Below are 19,990 nucleotides of genomic sequence, written 5' to 3' on the forward strand. Positions count from 1 at the left end.
TGCACTTAAACTTTAAAAGTTCTTAATTTTCCGCATTGACTGACCTTCCTGTCTAAAAGTAATGAAGCACTGTTTCTCTTTGCTTATTTGAGCTGTTCTTGCCATAATATGAACTTGGTATTTTACAAAATAGGGCTATCTTCTGTATACCACAAATTATTTTTTAACAAGGCTAACCTGTTAATTGAAAACCATTCCAGGTGACTACCTCATGAAGCTGGTTGAGAGAGCTTGGCAGTAATCAAGGGAAAGGGTGGCTACTTTGAAGAATCTCAAATATAAAATATATTTTAACTTTGGTTACTACATGATTCCATGTGTTATTTCATAGTTTTGTCTATTCTACAATGTAGAAAATAGAAAAATAAAGAGAAACCCTTGAATGAGTAGATGTGTCAACTTTTGACTGGTATGTATGCATGTAGTCATTGTTTCCATCTAGTGCACCATGACTGTGCTACTGCAAGTTTAAAAAAATATATAATTAGGTTGGCTACAAATTTTAAGCAGAAGCTGGCTGAGTGAATACATTGTTAGCTAACTTTGCTAGCATGCTTTTAAAAATATTTTTCTTGTTCAAGCCAGTCAAGATTTTATGGAGGGTCTCTTTCCAGTTTAATAAGACAAAGTTAAGATAACGTTGGCTAGTAAATTACCGACCTAACGTTGTGATGAATACCAAATAAAGCTACATGTTGAGAAACCTGGTGACGATAGCCATACTAGCATATCAACCAATATGCTGTGAATTAAAGTAATATAAAAAAACACTTGCTGTCCCATGCAGGCAGTACAAAACATGTTCATAGCAAGCAAAATAAAACCCCACTACTTTCTTACTCTAGCACTTGGACTTGTTTCCTTACTAGCACTGACTTTGATGGCTGCTTTGAGGAATATTTTTACTGACGTGGTTGTCTTCACTACCTTAAGTTGACAGGTCTGACTACTGTAATGCTCTCCTGTCTGGTCTACCCAAGAAAGCCATTGGTCAACTGCAAAACATACAGAATACTGCAGCACGGGTACTGACCAAGACCAGATGGAGAGCACACATTATCCCGGTTTTAAGGTCTTTGCACTGGCTGCCTGAGTTTTGGAATATATTTTTAAGATTCTATTGGGTTTATAAATCTATCTGCGATTGTGCACCCCAACACATGTCAGACATGCTTTTAAGTTATGTACCCAATAGGTCTCTCAGGTCCTCTGGCACTGGCCTTTTAACTATCCTGAAGCCTAGGACCAAGAGGCATGGAGAGGCAGCCTCTAGTTATTATGCCCCCAGCCTTTGGAATAGCCTGCCAGGGAACCTGAGGGGTGCTGAAACTGTGGACGTATCTAATATCTGTCGTGAATATTCAGTACTGAGAGAGTCTTGGTCATTTCTTCAAACAATTATCTTTATTTAATATTGATTTAATTATTGCAATAATGAGACCGTCAGCCCACCAGTCTTGACTGACTGTTAGGCTGAGAGTCTAGCCTTTACAGACGATGCACAGTTTTTTTTTTTTTTTTTTTTTATATAGCTGATACCAAGATTGCTTAGTCAGTCGCTTCTAACCTTCCCATAAGCCACCTTGGTTATCTACACAGGATGGTCTTTTACTTTGTCTCATCTTCCTGGCATCTGGGAAACTATGAGGCATTGTTCTTAACTCTCTATCTCGAGTCACACACACCACATCTTGTCTATAGAATGCTAGCTTTTAGGTTTTTATCACCAACACAAGTCAGCTTCAAGCTATCTCTAGTAGATCCCATGTCCTCAACACCCAGACTAGCTACAGGGTGCTAGAGCATTAGCAGGACAGATCTTACTGTTTGTTAAGTAAACAATTGTTACATGGCCAACAAAAGGTGAATATATTTTTTCCCTCATCTTAAAACACATTTTTAGCTTAGCTTTTCCTTAGGGTGCATTTTAGTTGAGTTTGTAATTAAAAAGAAAATCTTGTTATGTGGTAAATATTTCCGCTTTTATATATATTTTTTCTTCTGTAAAGCACATTGAGTTGCATTCCATGTCTGAAATGTGCTGAAGTAAATACTTTGCTTTTGAAGTTGAATGTAAGTCGCTCTGGATAAAGGTGTATTCTAAAGGCCTAAATTGTAAATGTGGCTGACGGGTCAGACTTTTAAAATTAAATGTTCTAACGTTAGTGTGAGTAGATCTCGTCATGCTACAAATTTCTGCCACGTTCTCACTCTGTCAGAGCTAAATAAGGCCATGCAGTAGCTTGGGCTGTGTTCGTTTCAAGGTGACTTATACTGTAGTTAAATAGGGAATTATTCTCTGGTGATACCAAACCTCCACAATGTATAGCATACAACATGGCTCTCTTAGCTTCATAATTCACAAGGTCTCCATAGAGCAATGTCATAGAATTTACCTTAGTCACCCCGGGTTTTGTTTTACAGATTAAGGCTTACAAATTTGGTTCTGTCACTATATAGAGAAGTTGTTTTCAAAAGTTATGATTTGGTCAAAGTTCCCCTTTTGAGGTACTGCTAGAATTACCAGGAAGCACTTTCTGATATTTGTTGACCCCTGGTATTAAGGGGGATCTCCAACTTCAATATCTGACCAGGTGCTATACCATCATTTTTTAGTTGCAGAAATAGATGTCTTACTTCTTCAGTCAGCTACAGCTGAACTCATTCCTTGTTTATCCTTTTTTTTAATGTATGTGATTTATTGTTTTCAAAGTAGCATCAAATCTGTACATGACTATCAGGTTTTGTCATGTGGATTGACATGGTTTTGCCCTTGGCATTGCTCCACTATAGTGTAGTAGACCTCTTAGGAAACTCAAACACCACTTTCACATCTCAATGTCTTGCCTCCTATGTCCTCATCTCACCATCAGGAGGATCCTTATCTTACATTCATTCTTTTTGTGTCATTTACAGATGCGCTAGCCAACGCCAAGGAGGAGAATGTCAACATCCACGCCACCCTGGACAAGACCCTGGAGGACCTCAACAGCTTCTGAGTGGCTACTGGCCCCTCCACCACCTCACCTCTGGCCCTCTCTCTGTCTGTGCTGGCTGACTGTGTTTAGCAGGGGGGTGGGGGGAGGCTGTTCATTGTTTTTGGTGAAGGTAGCACTTCAGTCCACACCTAGCCAAACGTTTCTCCCCAGTAGACCAAAATGGCTGACCGCCTCTCCCACATTCCACCCCAGTATCTGCGGATGCTCTTCTGATAAGCATCCCCCCTTTTTTCTCTATCTTTTTTTATAGCCTCTTCATAGCATTCTTTTAGTCTTAAAAGGGCAACATTTACTCAAGCACTCACATCTTAAGTGTTTCACAGGTTTCTAATATTCACATTCCAGCTCAGGTGTGTGATTTGTTATGATCTTTCTTTGGCTGCTAGCTGTTTAGCCGTAAGCGTTTAAATGCATTGAGGCTTTTCTCTCTTCCTGATAACCCTTTTTACGGTGATATTTGGTGTCCACTGGGACACATGAAGGTGGTGAGGGTAATAACTAACGTACTTATGTTTCCCTTTGGAATGGGACCACCATTTGATCATAAACTCTCCCTCTGTTATCCCCATCTGAACCACTTGCCCTATCAACATATCGCCTCAAACCCTTGTCCCCCTCTAACCACTCACCTTCTGCTGGAACATCCTTACACAAGCACTGCTTTTCTACTGTGCCAATGCCCAGAGGGTCCACAACTGTGATACCTTTTTTTTGTCAAGTATTTTGTGTTAATTTACAAGTATGGTCTGGGGGGTGACATGTTTATTTCTTATAAGGGAGAAGTGTTTTGTTTAGTTGCATGACATTTGTATTTTTGTTTTTATCTGGAGTAATTTTCCAAGAAGGGCCATTGTCACAAGTTACTGTAAACTGAATGTTTTTTCCCCAGTTAACTTCCCCCTTCAAGATCAGGAAATCTGAATGAGTTGTAGGTCATTGAAGGGATATAAATGTTGTATAGCTTCAGACAGAATTGAATGCAGATATTCTAGCCAATTGCAGCCTTAGTTCTTTAAACTAATTGTTATTTTTCCCGATAAGATGTGGGGGAGGGGAGTGATCAGCCAATCACTACGCATTCCATTGCCAAAATGGAAGCATAGGGGCCAATAAATAGGGAGAAGGGACACAAGGTTATTATCTAAACGTATCAGTATAGACTATTAAACAATTATTTTTTTCTGCAAATGAAGTGAACTGCAAATCTTATAAAATTATAGAAATAAAAAGTAAAATATTGCATCAAGTTTAACTGGAAATGTTCACTCAACGCTAAGGGTGTAAACAGTAATGTTTTCATTGTAATAATCATGACACACAAATGGACACAATTTAAAGAAAATAAAGAACCACGATTTGTATTGACATTCCAAAATATTTTTTTTCATTTATTTTCTTCAGTTTGACACAACTCCAATAAACTCTAAATTTAGAAATTGAGTGCTATTGAGTTGCTCTTTTAAAATGTGAACATTAATTCCCTCATGTCTACTTCAAAATGTTTTACGAACTAACACTTACCCTGCTATTAGAACATTGATCATGTCTAGTACATTTAATTCTGTTGAATGGGTGTGTAATGCAGTATTGTGCTAATTTTACCATGGATCAACATATGTGCACTTTCCAGGTTTCCAGTTAATCTTCTAGCTATTTACAACTTAAACTCTACTTTCTAGTAGCTTATTTTACTATCTAAGACTAAGAAAACAAAATGGCACAATATTACACTTTTATACAAGTACAGATTAAGTCATCTGCACATTAGGTCTTGATGACATTTGCCTCCTGCGTTGACATCACGAAGTACAGGTAAATGCCAAAATAAAGGAAACCCCAACATAGTGAATTAATAGGGCATTGAGCCACCAGAAAAGCTTCAATGCACCTTGGCAGCTATTAAAGTGTTGAACTTTATTGGATGAATGTGACAGTCACATCTCTTCTAGGCATGGTAGTTAAAATAATGGGCTACTGGGCATTTTTATATATCACCCTAAGCACGATGGGATGTTTTAATTACTTAACTCAAACCACACCTGTGTGGAAGCACCAGCTTTCAATATACTTTGTATCCTTTATTTTTAAGTGTTCTATTTTGGCAGTTACCTGTGTGTGATCCATGTAAATTCACATATCGGTCAGTGCTAATATACACACAGTACATGTTTGGGTGTTTGATCAGATTGAAGTATTCTTGCCCTGCTACTTAGTTGATAGTACAGAACACAGAGAAATAAATACATATTCTCACTTTCTGCTGCTCCTCAGTGTAACAAAGATGTTCAAGGATTTTCACAGAAAATAGTGTAATGTAAACCCAACTACACTTTCCAACAATAGGAGCTTTCAGCAAGTTCCTACAGCTGTGTAATGTCCCCTCCAATTCAGTCTTCTTTCACCTTTTCTTTGGCTATTGAGAGCAGTCCAGTAGCAAGCTGCTTCTCCAGTTGTGATCCATCGCCCTCATTTTTGATTATCCAATCAAAATCCACTCCTTGGTCGAGCCCACATTCAGACTCTGCATCATCTATTCCTGCAGAGAGAGAGGGTGTGGTGTTCAATTGATTGTCGTTGAAGAGGTATTGTATTTCTCTGAAAGTGAAGAACATTATTATACCACTAATGCTATCAGTGTAGGTATTGCACCTGTTGTGAACTCCCAGCCCCTCTCCCGCCGTGTCTCTTCTGAGGCCTCCACCCGAACACAGCGAGACTGACTAGGATACTCCCTCCAGAACCACTGCAGGTCTGACAGACGCCGCGTATCACTCACAATCTGGGGCACAATAGAGATTAGAGAAAGTATAATGGTAGAGGACAATACATGATGCTTCAACTACTCATCAGGCAGTGCCTGGAAAAGTTATTTGGTCAGGTTCACCAACACTAAATATGCAGATGGTCAGTTTCTAATAATAGCAGGTAAGACCTGACTCAAAGAATTGCGTTTGACATAAATTGTACGTGGCGGGACTTGGCTTGTAGTGTGTTTCCCCATAATAGTGGATCAATTGAGAATTTTGTTATCTTACCCAGATAGGCTGCTGGGCTTCCTTGATGGCCAGACGACAGAAGAACCCTGGGTCCTTCTCCCTCTGCTTCTCGCCCCACTGGATCATGTCTGCACGGTACTTCTCCTTGTACTCACCTGCTCCCAACAGCTCATCAAAGTCCAATCCATGGTCCTGTAATATAAAGAGAGACAGTGGTAGTGGGTATTGTAGACCCAACTGGGCATGCAGGCTTTTGTTCCTGCCCAGCACTTAATGTCTGATCGATTATCTGAATTCAGTGTTGTATTCGCTGGAACACAAGCCTGCAGACCGAGGATCGACCAGGATGATGTAGCTCAACTACACAAGTACTAACCTGTGCGTATTGCTGTTTAAGAGGACCCGAGAGACGCACGATACAGCATACATCTGGACCTAGTCTGATAGAAATTATACATAAACCACATTGTTAAAAGAATATAATATGTGATATAGCATCCAATTCAGCGATAATAGCTTTGATAGGTTTGTAAACAGTATGTCAATAGTACCTTTTGTGAATCAAATCCGTCACGTAATCTTTTCCAGATTTGCGTTTCCCGCTAAATAAAAGAATGAGTTTGGGTTCTACTGTCCCCATCGAAATAACGTTGCAGCAACCAATTTCTGTATTTTATTTTTCATACAGTGTAGCTAGCCTCTTCGTGTACAAATTAACCGTCCACATGCATTATGGTTGGTTGGGCTACAGTAATGTACATATAACAAGCGCCATTAAATATAAAATGTGCTCATTTGATCGAATTCTTTTGAGAAAAATATATATTTCAATAGTTTTACTATGTTTATTTATATAGTTAAAGATGTAATCATTCTTATAATTGATAAACTTAAAAATATGGGCAAACGTTGGTTAAAAAAACTGTCATGCAAGGTTTACGGTAACCGATCGCCATCATATCATGGACCTTACCATTGACATGCGGAAATAGGGTAATCATATGAAATATAAAATATTGAATGGTTTCTTCAATGACAACATCAAATTGAATACATGAATGCAAAATAATAGGGATATTGCACTGATATTGAAAGAAAAAGTATTATAAATACGTAAAATGACCCAAGACAGTCTGACTAAGATCATGGAACCACCTACTTTCTATTCAATAACCCTCTCCCCTTTACCTTACGGAAACCAGGGCAAAAGTCAAATCAAATTTTGAAAACATGGCATCCACTTTACTGGGACGGGTGTCATCAATATCTAAAACTGATTTAACCTTGCCGTTGAAGAGTCTTGTCTATAGACGGGTAAACATTGCCACCGAGATGAATGCAATAACTACCAAATCACATTAAAAACTCTTATTTGTTGTGTAAGTTAGCTAGCTAGTTTAGCAGCAGGTTGTTGTTTGTTGGCTAGCTAGATGTGCTTCTATGGGAAAGCTGTGCAGCAGCTTACACATTATTTCCGATGTTGACAGACATGAGTGCATTCTGCAATATTTCTGGCATAGCTATCTACATTTGTTCCAGTGTTATGCTACAGATACATTGCTGAGAAGTGTAGGGGCAGTTGACGATATGACCACTTTTGTGATGTTCATGCAAGAGAACTTACTAAACTAAATACTAAACCTGTGTAGGCAGCTTGCTGTGTGTTCTCACAGCCAGACATGTAACCATCTGAACCTTTCACCCAGTCCCCTCTCCACTGGGAATGTGAGCACCCCCACTGTTGGAGGAGTTGAGTGCATCAGTGGTGTTTATCAATAGAAGTAATTGCTCTTACTAATGCATTTGTTTGACAGGAAAGACAACTAGTTTTTAATTCGATGGCCTCTATGCTACTTGTAGATGTGCAAGTTTAAGTATAGCACAAGTACAAGTTCTTATATAGTGCAGGAGAACAGCAAGCCTGGTTAAAAAACCTCAGATAAAGCAGCACCTCATGGCACAACGCCTCTCCCCATGTGACCGAACAGTACTCGTGTGTATTTACTGACATGTATGTGTAACTGATAGATGCACACACACACTACATGTTAATGTTTTTTTTTAAAGTCTTTTTTTTTGTCTGTAATGTCTTTTTCTTTATATGTCGGACCCCAGTTGACATCTGCTAATGTGGATCCTAATTAATCAAATCTAAATCTGTGACTCACAACATCCCTTTTCAGCTGGTTCATTAATATACTTTTTTTTTGTGTTATCCCATTTACTCTCCTTAAACAGTTGTCCAGCACTGGGACCAGGGCATTGAGTGAGACTGAAGCTGCTGTGGACCAACTGGTGGAGGTTGCTGGTCTCCCTGATGTACATAGGCACAGATCAGAGACGATTTTGTCTGAAATGTGGTACGCTTCGCTGTTCTATATGTACTGGTCAATAATACTCCATTTGCTTGGTAAATATCCTCCTCTCTCGTTCCTCTAGGTGGTGATCAACAACGCTGCAGGGAACTTCATCTCCCTGTCAGAGAAGCTGTCTGCCAATGCATGGAGGACCATCACAGACATTGTCCTGAACGGCACGGCCTTCTTCACCCTGGAACTGGGCAAGAGGCTGATACTGGCCGAGAAGGGTAAGCACCAGAGCTATCTGATGGAGCCCATAAGCACAGATTTAGGATCAGCTTTCACGTCCACATTTATTTGTGTTGTAATGTATTATGTAGTGCTGCCACCAGGGGGCAGTAAAGATTCACAATTGGCTTACAACTCCTGAACATTTGATCAGTAGTGTAACAAGTGAGGATCAACCCGGAACATTGGTGTGGATGTAAGTGTAACATGAATCTCTCTTCTATTTATGTGTGTAATATTGACAGTGATTGAGCATCAATATGAAATACTTGAGCACTTTTCCATTCACTTGGTCATAGTCCAGCATCACTCCTGTTATCCTGTGCCCTAAGCAACTCTTGGCTTTGCATGCATGCACCCTCTCATTCTCGTCCTCTTTTTTTTCTCCTCTCTCAGCTGTCCCTGGATAAAGGGTCAATGATATGTAAGGGGAGGATAGGAGAAGCCTTGGCTCTCATGCATTGTTGTGCCTATTTATAAAATGTGTGCGTGCGTGTGTGCGTGGATAAGCTTTATTATTCATTTGAATATCCCAGCCCTTCTCTATTACTGTGGCTTTTCCATCTGCCCTCAACACTGCAATTAGGCAAATCACAATTAAGCAATTACCTTGAAGTACAAAGACATGCCATCACACTAGGGGCACTATTCAATCTGAACTGATGTTTTTCCAAAACAGCCATTCTTCCAACAGTGCAAGAAAGCATATTTGAATTGATACCCAGGTGTCTGTTCTTCTTTCATACTATTAGGAATATTCTATTGCAGGGGTGTGCAAACTTTTTGGCTTGAGGGCCACATCAGGATTTTGAAATTCAACGGAGGGCCGCACATTTTTTTATATGATCGATTTGTTCATCAAAATCAATCTGCGAGCCAAAAATAATAATTAGGCTACATAAATCTAAATGTGCTTTTATCACAGTACAAGAAAGTTGCTTTGTCTGCTCATCTGGCAGCTTGGCTCCAGGCTTTGATTAAATAGTCTCACAGACAAACTCCTTCACTACCCCATGTCGTTTGTTTTATTGATCTAGAAATAACTCTTGACTCATGTTAAATCTATTGCGGTGTAATCTGGCCCACAACAGCCACCATGTTTTATGAAAGGGAAGGGGATACCTAGTCAGTTGTACAACTGAATGCATTCAACTGAAATGTGTCTTCCGCATTTAACCCAACCTCTCTGAATCAGAGAGGTGCGGGGGGCTGCCATAATCATCATACGTGTCTTCGGCGCCCAGGGAACAGTGGGTTAACTGCCTTGCTCGGGGGCAGAACGACAGATTTTTACCCTGTCAGCTCAGGGATTCGATCTACAGTAGCAACCTTTCAGTTACTGGCCCTACGCGCTAACCACTAGGCTACCTACCGCCCCCTGAGCTTTAGTGTGCAGGATATAAAAGCCTATTGAAATGTACAATGACTAACCGCAGCTCTCAGGTCATTGGAGGAACAAGTCAGCCTATGACAGTCTAATGAAGAGAATAATTAATTGGTTTGAACTGGGATCAGTTGTAAATTATAGGGATTACATTTAACATACATTTAAGTCATTTAGCAGACGCTCTTATCCAGAGCGACTTACAAATTGGTGCATTCACCTTATGATATCCAGTGGAACAACCACTTTACAATAGTGCATCTAACTCTTTTAAGGGGGAGGGGGGGGGGGGGTTAGAAGGATTACTTTATCCTATCCTAGGTATTCCTTAAAGAGGTGGGGTTTCAGGTGTCTCCGGAAGGTGGTGATTGACTCCGCTGACCTGGCGTCGTGAGGGAGTTTGTTCCACCATTGGGGTGCCAGAGCAGCGAACAGTTTTGACTGGGCTGAGCGGGAACTGTACTTCCTCAGAGGTAGGGAGGCGAGCAGGCCAGAGGTGGATGAACGCAGTGCCCTTGTTTGGGTGTAGGGCCTGATCAGAGCCTGAAGGTACTGAGGTGCCGTTCCCCTCACAGCTCCGTAGGCAAGCACCATGGTCTTGTAGCGGATGCGAGCTTCAACTGGAAGCCAGTGGAGAGAGCGGAGGAGCGGGGTGACGTGAGAGAACTTGGGAAAGTTGAACACCAGACGGGCTGCGGCGTTCTGGATGAGTATGAGGGATGTACATGATGTCACATGGACACATATTGCTGGGCATATACTGTACATGTTTTTGTTTCTTTGTGGTATTTACGCACATTGTGTTTGTAGGTGCTGCGTTTCTGGCCATCACCACCATCTACGCAGAGACCAGTTCTGGATTTGTGGTGCCCAGCGCAGCTGCTAAGTCAGGAGTGGAAACTTTGTGCACGTAAGTATTTCCAAAGAGGCACTACCAAAAACCTATCACCGGTTTATGACCCGTTTCCCTGTCCTAAACCAACCTGTAACCCCTATCACTTGTTTCCTTAACAGAGGTAGAATTGCACCCATCACACGTAGACATCCACACTGGCCTCATTTGAAAAGATTTGGCTCTCTCACTTATCAAACGCCTTATGAACACTAATGCGTTTTTAAAGAGAAGCAGTCATTAGCATAACGAAGGTCCAGGAACATTTAATTAACATTAAAGTGGGTCTCTCTCTCCCGATCCCCCTCCAGTAGGATTTAGACAATAATGAAGACGGATGGGGTGTGTGTGTGTACCTTGTTCATTCACACACGTGTGAATCCATTAGTGGGTGTGAGAACCCAATAAAATCCTGAATAGGACCGACACCTTTCATGTGAAGACAGGGATGCTCTTATCAAATGAAGAATAGACCTTCATAATGAACCTCTGAGGGCTTCTACCGAAAGAAAGATCCCACTCAATATTAGTCCCTGTCAATTCCATTGAAAGAGTTAATGACACTGAAAGGTTTCCCCATAAACCCAGGGGACTGGGAAGGATAAATGGGGGAACTATTCGTGTCTCTCACAATCACATCCCTTTTGTACCTTGATATGTTTGACGTCCTATACAAGTGACTGCAGTGTGTGTGTCTTTGTGTAAAACAGTGTGTGTGTGCGGGTTCCAGACTAGCTGAAATGCCATTTAATGTTACGCTTGAATCCAAAACAAAGGAAACACTTGACTAAATGAGGGATTCAAAGTCTATTGAAAGCAGGTTTTTCCACCCATGTGTGGTTCCTGAGTTAATTAAGCAATTAACATCCCATCATGCTTGGGTGTCATGCATAAAAATGCCTGGTTGCCCAGTGACATTGAAAGAGGGGTCTCAGAGGAGCTTATAGGGTTTGTGTAGTGGCATACTGGAGAGTTACCTATAGCTGGCCCATTCATGCAGTTTTTCCCCCCTGTGTGAATGAGCGCTATTATCCGATAAAGGACCCCCCCCAAATGAAATCGCTCACACCAAAAAAGTGATCCCTCTATTTTGTGAAGGCAGCAGCAGCCATATTTCATGCTCATTTATTGCGCCAGGCATCTCAGGGGAGAGCTATCCTATTTTTAGATCCTATTCTTTCATTACAGTTTTTTGTGCGGAGGGTTTCAAGAAACTAGAGGGAATTAATCAATTCAACAAGCACCACCCTCGGCGCCTCTCACTATAATATTCCCAGAATGACATGGAATGACTAAAGCACTCCTGGCATCTACTTTTTGGCACCTCAGCTTTTTCTGTATGAATAGTCGAGATGTATTTTGTTTTTAGGTGCAGCTAGTTATCCTCCAATCATATTAGACTTAGACTGAACGCCCCATTATGAGTGATTACCTATGAGAATATTTAGGAGGTAACGCCTCACTCCTAGGCCCAAGTCTAAACTGATTCCTTGAGCCTACACTAGACCCTCTTTATTAGTACATTCAGTAGTGGTACTTCTTGATGTATTTTTCTTCCTTTTTCCTGTGTGTGTTATTGTATGTGCGTATGTAAACAAACTACTGTTTGTTTCACAGGTCTCTGGCTGCGGTGTGGGGGAGGTACGGCTTGAGGTTTAATGTCATCCAGCCAGGACCAATCAGAACCAAGGTAACAGACACAACTCTGGCATGAAACTTTACAAATATACTGTGTTGACATTAAAAAAATTAAAAAAATAATCTTTAAATCTTTCCCTTTCTAGTCTTATCTTGGCTTGTGAATGTGTAATTAGCTATATTTTGTGACCTGTTCTCTTTGTGTAGGGGGCCTTCAGTCGTCTCGATCCCACGGGCATGTTTGAGAAGGCCATGATCGGCAGGATACCCGTGGGCAGGCTGGGCACGCCTGGAGAGATTGCCAATCTGGCAGCCTACCTGTGCAGTGACTATGCCTGTTGGGTGTCTGGAGCAGTAAGAGAATGTGTGTCTGTCTTGATAAGCTAAGCAGGCAGTGGAGACCAATCACTATGTTAGCTGAATGCCTGCCTTGCAGAATGGGTATCTGGAAATTGCAGATGGCAGTAAGTCCTTCACTGTAAATTACATTCAAAGTGCACTAGGATTAGGCGATGCAGGTATAGGGATGGACTATGGCTAAGGGGAAAATGATGACTCAACATTCACATAAATCGTGTTCTTCTCTTTAGTTGTGCGCATTCTCTTCTATTTGCAGATCTTTCGAATGGAGGTTGGAGATTATGTCTCCATGGCAGGATAATTCAATGATCTGAGGAGGGTATGTGCTGGAACTAACTGAGCAAACCCTTTTCCACTGTCAGGACCGGAACTTTAACACTAAAAAGTCATATGAACATAGAATGATAATTTGAAAGCATTGCTACCTTTTGCATAATCTCTGTTCTGCTATGCGACTAGCTATTGATTCAGTAACAAAATTGCAATTGAGCTGTTGCGGAAATCAGCCTCATTTTATGACAGATGTTAGTTTATGGATATGTGGGTCAGGTTGTGCTAGTTTTAACTTGCTGTGTTGTGTGCGTCAGGTCACTAAGGAGCAGTGGGCTATGATGGAGACCATGATCAGGGGCACCAAGGGATCCTAAGAAGTCAAGATGGGAACATGATACTAACTCTACCCCTGTTAATGCTCCAGGGAAACACAGACACACAGGTACTGTACACACAGACAATCTTTCCCTCTGTTTCTGACCTACAGTTGAAGTCGGAAGTTTACATTCACTTAGGTTGGAGTCATTAAAACTTGTTTTTCAACCACTCCACAAAGTTCTTGTTAATTAACAAACTATAGTTTTGGCAAGTCGGTTAGGACATCTACTTTGTGCATGACACAAGTAATTTTTCCAACAATTGTTTACAGACAGGTTATTTCACTTATAATTCACTGTATCACAATTCCAATGGGTCAGAAGTTTACATACACTAAGTTGACTGTGCTTTTAAATAGCTTGGAAAAATCCAGAAAATGATGTCATGGCTTTAGAAGCTTCTGATAGGCTAATTGACATCATTTGAGTCAATTGGAGGTGTACCTGTGGATTTATTTCAAGGCCTACCTTCAAACTCAGTGCCTCTTTGCTTGACATCATGGGAAAATCAAAAGAAATAAGCCAAGACATCAGAAAAAGAATTGTAGACCTCCACAAGTCTGGTTCATCCTTGGGAGCAATTTCAAAATGGCTGAAGGTACCACGTTCATCTGTATAAACAATAGTACGCAAGTATAAACACCATGGGACCATGCAGCCCTCGTACCGCTCAGGATGGAGACGCATTCTGTCTCCTAGAGATGAACGTACTTTGGTGCGAAAAGTGCAAATCAATCCCAGAACAACAGCAAAGGACCTTGTGAAGATGCTGAAGGAAACAGGTACAAAAGTATCTACATCCACAGTAAAACGAGCCCTATATCAACATAACCTGAAAGGCCGCTCAGCAAGGAAGAAGCCACTGTTCCAAAACCGCCATTAAAAAAGACAGACTACAGTTTGCAACTGCACATGGGGACAAAGATCGTACTTTTTTGAGAAATGTGCTCTGGTCTGATGAAACAAAAATAGAACTGTTTGGCCATAATGACCATCATTATGTTTGGAGAAAAAATGGGGAGGCTTGCAAGCCGAAGAACACCATCCCAACCGTGATGCACGGGGGTGGCAGCATCATGTTGCGGGGGTGCTTTGCTGCAGGAGGGTTTGGTGCACTTCACAAAATAGATGGCATCATGAGGGAGGAAAATTATGTGGATATATTGAAGTAACATCTCAAGACATCAGTCAGGAAGTTAAAGTTTGGTCGCAAATGGGTCTTCCAAATGGACAATGACCCCAAGCATACTTCCACATTTGTGGCAAAATGGCTTAAGGACAACAAAGTCAAGGTATTGGAGTGGCCATCACAAAGCCCTGACCTCAATCCTATACAAAATTTGTGGGCAGAACTGAAAAAGCGTGTGCGAGCAAGGAGGCCTACAAACCTGACTCAGTTATACCTGCTCTGTCAGGAGGAATGGGCCTAAATTCACCCAATTTATTGTGGGAAGCTTGAGGAAGGCTACCCAAAACGTTTGACCCAAGTTAAACAATTTAAAGGCAATGCTACCAAATACTAATTTAGTGTATGTACACTTCTGATCCACTGGGAATGTGATGAAAGAAATAAAAGCTGAAATAAATCATTCTCTCTACTATTATTCTGATTTTTCACATTCTTAAAATAAAGTGGTGATCCTAACTGACCTAAGACAGGGACTTTTTACTAGGATTAAATGTCAGGAATTGTGAAAAACTGAGTTTAAATGTATTTGGCTAAGGTGTATGTAAACTTCCGTCTTCAACTGTAGAACAAAGATTATACCGTGTCAGGGAATATGGCTACAGGATCGACACACACACACAGCCTTCACTGCAAAATAACACTCACACACTCTCACTTAACCTCAAGCCTTATGTCTCAATGCCTAATGGACAAATCGACAGGATGGGAACAGTAGCACAGCATTTGAAGAGAAAATGGCTTCATCAGGAGGCCAACTATTTAGACGAGGTTTGAGAGAGAGACATCATAACCTTTTTGTTCTCACTCTGAGATTCTAGTCGTGGCCAAAAGTTTTGAGAATGACACAAATATACATTTTCACCAAGTCTGCTGCCTCAGTGTCTTTAGATATTTTTGTCAGATGTTACTATGTAATACTGAAGTATAATTACAAGCATTTCATAAGTGTCAAAGGCTTTTTATTGACAATTACATGAAGTTGATGCAAAGAGTCAATATTTGCAGTGTTGACCCTTCTTTTTCAAGACCTCTGCAATCCGCCCTGGCATGCTGTCAATTAACTTCTGGGCCATATTCTGACTGATGGCAGCCCATTCTTGCATAATCAATGCTTGGAGTTTGTCAGAATTTGTGGGTTTTTGTTTGTTTGTTTGTTTGTTTGCCTCTTGAGGATTGACCACAAGTTTTCAATGGGATTAAGGTCTGGGGAGTTTCCTGGCCATGGATCCAAAATATCGATGTTTTGTTCCCCGAGCCACTTAGTTATCACTTTTGCCTTATGGCAAGGTGCTCCATCATGCTGGAAAAGGCATTGTTCATCACCAAACTGTTCCTGGATGGTTGGGAGAAGTTGCTCTCAGAGGATGTGTTGGTACCATTCTTTATTCATGGCTGTGTTCTTAGGCAAAATTGTGAGTGAGCCCACTCCCTTGGCTGAGAAGCAACCCCAAATATGAATGGTCTCAGGATGCTTTACTGTTGGCATGACACAGGACTGATGGTAGTGCTCACCTTGTCTTTTCCGGGCAAGCTTTTTTCCGGATGCCCCAAACAATCGGAAAGGGGATTCATCAGAGAAAATGACTTTACCCCAGTCCTCAGCAGTCCAATCGCTGTACCTTTTTCAGAATATCAGTCTGTCCCTGATGTTTTTCCTGGAGAGAAGTGGCTTCTTTGCTGTCCTTCTTGACACCAGGCCATCCTACAAAAGTCTTCGCCTCACTGTGCGTGCAGATGCACTCACCTGCCTGCTGCCATTCCTGAGCAAGTTCTGTACTGGTGGTGCCCCGATCCCGCAGCTGAATCAACTTTAGGAGACGGTCCTGGCGCTTGCTGGACTTTCTTGGGCGCCCTGAAGCCTTCTTCACAACAATTGAACCGCTCTCCTTGAAGTTCTTGATGATCCGATAAAAGGTTGATTTAGGTGCAATCTTACTGGCAGCAATATCCTTGCCTGTGAAGCCCTTTTTGTGCAAAGCAATGATGACGGCTTGTGTTTCCGTGCAGGTAACCATGGTTGACAGATGAAGAACAATGATTCCAAGCACCACCCTCCTTTTGAAGCTTCCAGTCTGTTATTCAAATTCAATCAGCATGACAGAATGATCTCCAGCCTTGTCCTTGTCAACACTCACACCTGTGTTAACGAGAGAATCGGTCATTTGTGGTCGTTTTGTGGCAGGGCTGAAATGCAGTGGAAATATTTTTGGGGGATTCAGTTAATTTGCATGGCAAAGATGGACTTTGCAATTAATTGCAAGTCATCTGATCACTCTTCATAGCAGTCTGGAGTATATGCAAATTGCCATCATACAAACTGAGGCAGCAGACTTTTTGAAAATGAATATTTGTGTCATTCTGTACACGACTGTACTGGCTACAGCACTCCCTGTATAAAACTGCCTTCTCATTGGTTGAAAAACCTGTCCGTTCCTACGATTGACTTGGTATTTTGCCAGTAACGTTTATCATTTGTTTTTACAATGATGCCTTGAAAATAATGAATTCTGTTCTTTTTTAAAAACATGTTTCAATGGCCTATCTAAGTTGACGTCCAGTAATGCTATTCATTGCTGTTAAGTGATTGTCTTGTGCTCTGTGTGTACAATACGTGAGCTTTACATGGATTTGTCTGTATGGAGTATGTTGAATAAAAGACAGGAGACATTTTATATCTCTCTGATGCATTCTTATATAATTCTCAGCCACCTAATGTGACATAGAGCGTTAGATGGATTGACTCTATTCATTTCATCCCAAGCTGCTCTATCATTATTTTAGTTACTCTGACAAATCAATAGTCTAAACGCTGACGTAATCTTATATGGATCTAATACGCTGCCAAGCTGTTAGAAATAAATAACCGAAATAAGATGTTCTTGGTCAGAAGTGGGATTTGTAGCAAGTTGAAAAGCTTGTCGAATGCATAATCATTGACGAACCGTTTAAATTCTTCGTAAATGTGTTTTAATATTCTTTGAAGTAATCACTGATGTGCCAAGGCTTCATTGGTGAAAGTAAAAGGATGGAAACAGCATTCACGCATCCAATCACATACCGATTGGTTACCTCAAGGAAGGACGTGGTGCATTTTTGACAACCTTGGAATTGGGCCTAAGCCTTTTATCGGTGCACCATACATGACGCTAAATGAAAATGTCGCCAAACGTGAAGTAGCCCATGTCTCATTGTCAGGCATAGCGGGGAGCTGTCTCACTCTGATGTGTAGGCATTGTGCCAGTGAGATACTCTACAGAGGCACAGAGAGAACCCCACTCCCTCCCATCTCTATTTGTATTGTGCAAGTCACACTACTGTTATCTTTCATACTCTCCATTTCCTCCCTGTTCTACTTCCCCCTCCTTCTTTACCTCCTTTAACTCTTTCCCTTTCATTCCTCTTCCCCATGTCTGTCTGAACCCCCTCCCCCACTCATCCTTACATTTTCTATTTCATTTTCCTCCCTTCCTGTATTCAAAGCCTTCTCTTACAGTTGGAGCGTGGTGGATTGTCAGGTCATATTTTCTCCTTTCCGCCACCAGACCTTGTCCTCCCCCACTGAACAGAGGGTGCTTGACAGTGTCTGATGCCATAGGACAAGCACCAAACAAGCACAATGGAGGAAACGTCCTTTCAATCCAACACAAAGCACCAGTTCACTGACCCTCCTGCTAAAGCTGTGTGTATGTGTCTCACAGGGTTGGAGTATATCCAGGATAAACACTATTACTCTGATTGTGGTGTCAGCAACACTTAGCTGAGAAAATGAAATGTGGTGGAGTTTTATTTACCTATCCTATGAGGTTTGTGGAAATGTCCAATTGAAAAAAGCTACAATTTAATCTGGTTATTCCTGTGTCATCTTTAATTGTGTTGAACCATTGTCCAATTTGTTTGCAGAATCTCCATTGACCATGCTTTTAAGGTCAGGGGTATGCCTGTTCTGTGTCGAGGGAAACAGGCATCAACGTATAGAGTGGAACAGTACCTTGCTTTGATTAAGTACAATTAGCTCTCCCATAATGCAGCGTGTTCCCCTCTTCCTACTTCATACCCCTACCCTTTCGCATCCCAGAGTTCCATTAGGCACATACACACAGACACACACTTCACACCTGCTACATTTAACCTTTATTTAACTAGGCAAGAACATACTGCAGCTAAACTCAGATAAGCATTCGCTATACATTTACCAACTCAGAGAGAGATGCCAGCAGCTGCCCAATTAGGAGATAAAATCATCCTGCTATCTAAACTCTTAACTGCATAGTGCATGGGGGACAGAGCACTGAGCAATGCCTCTACACTCAATGCAGGGATTTATAAGGTTAAGGCTTCCCTCTGCCTGTCATAAAGCAGCAGTTAACTTTTGACCTTCAAGTGCTCCTATGCTTCCTGTCCCGAAACCAGACTGTTTCTGCATTCAGCAACGCTGCATTGTTGCAACGACAAGTTGGCCAAAGCAGAAACAGATTGGCACACAGGTTAAGGAAGTTCCATCTGAAGTGTCCTCACCTCCCCCTGTAAGCACATCCCTCCAGTGCTGTTCAACCTCCGCTGGCTCCCCATATGCTCACGCATTGACTTTAAAATCCTGGTTCACACCTACCAAACTATCCACAACTCTGGAGCCAAGTATTTGTCTGACCTCATTCTACCCTCCTACCCCACACACACCCTTCGCTCCTCCAGGTCCGTCTCCGTTCAGCATCCCCACTGCAGACAAACATTTATGGGTGACGGGGTCTTTCAGCTTTGCGGCTCCTCGACTGTGGAACTTCCAGTCAATATCAGGGCTGTAGAGTCTCTGACTTCGTTTAAGGCACAGCTTAATTGTGCTGTTCAGAATAGCTTTCAAATACCTATGTTAATTCTGTTCTCCTGTCCACCAGATCTGACGACACCCGTATATAGCTTATATATATATAGCTTATATATATAGCTTATATATATATATATATATATAGCTTATATATATATATATATATATATATATATATATAGCTTATATATATATATAGCTTATATATATATATAGCTTATATATATATATATATAGCTTATATATATATATATATAGCTTATATATATATATATATATATATATATATATATATATATATATATATATATATATATATACAAATATAGACACACACACACACTGAGTATACCAAACATTAGGAACACCTTCCTAATATTAAGTTGCAACTTGCATCCCTCTCTTTAACCCTCAGAACAGCCTCAATTCGTCGGCATGAACTCTACAAGGGATGCTGGCCCATGTTGACACA

At 41.1% G+C, this 19,990-nt stretch overlaps 2 protein-coding genes and 1 pseudogene across 5 annotated transcripts in view; 2 read left to right on the forward strand and 1 right to left on the reverse strand.

The window, feature by feature from the left end:
* LOC129837494 (tropomyosin alpha-3 chain-like) overlaps nucleotides 1-4,435 on the forward strand; it is a 26,126-nt gene extending 21,691 nt beyond the window's left edge. For all 4 annotated transcript variants that reach the window (XM_055903704.1, XM_055903703.1, XM_055903706.1 and 1 more), the window contains one exon: nucleotides 2,917-4,435. In XM_055903704.1, the coding sequence (XP_055759679.1) occupies nucleotides 2,917-2,999 (83 nt within the window). In that variant the 3' untranslated portion in view covers nucleotides 3,000-4,435. The remainder of the gene's footprint in view (nucleotides 1-2,916) is intronic.
* Nucleotides 4,361-6,751, reverse strand: LOC129837496 (phosphomevalonate kinase-like). The gene is made up of 5 exons (XM_055903711.1): nucleotides 6,547-6,751; nucleotides 6,372-6,435; nucleotides 6,035-6,187; nucleotides 5,649-5,778; nucleotides 4,361-5,535 (listed from the first exon to the last, which is right to left on the reverse strand). The coding sequence occupies exons 1-5, from the start codon at nucleotides 6,633-6,635 to the stop codon at nucleotides 5,387-5,389; spliced, it is 585 nt and encodes a 194-aa protein (XP_055759686.1). The 5' UTR covers nucleotides 6,636-6,751; the 3' UTR covers nucleotides 4,361-5,386.
* A 423-nt stretch (nucleotides 6,752-7,174) lies between these two features.
* Nucleotides 7,175-18,538, forward strand: LOC129837497 (2,4-dienoyl-CoA reductase [(3E)-enoyl-CoA-producing], mitochondrial-like; annotated as a pseudogene).
* The last annotated feature ends 1,452 nt before the right edge of the window (nucleotides 18,539-19,990 follow it).

Source organism: Salvelinus fontinalis, chromosome 38 (genome assembly GCF_029448725.1).
Source record: "Salvelinus fontinalis isolate EN_2023a chromosome 38, ASM2944872v1, whole genome shotgun sequence".
NCBI classification, from domain to species: domain Eukaryota; kingdom Metazoa; phylum Chordata; class Actinopteri; order Salmoniformes; family Salmonidae; genus Salvelinus; species Salvelinus fontinalis.

Coding starts and splice junctions, on each gene's coding strand:
- LOC129837496 (XM_055903711.1), bottom strand. CDS start 6,635: ATGGGGACAGTAGAACCCAAACTCATTCTTTTATTTAGCGGGAAACGC. Junction 6,436..6,546: donor ACGGATTTGATTCACAAAAG/GTACTATTGACA, acceptor AATTTCTATCAG/ACTAGGTCCAGATGTATGCT. Junction 6,188..6,371: donor TTAAACAGCAATACGCACAG/GTTAGTACTTGT, acceptor TTTATATTACAG/GACCATGGATTGGACTTTGA.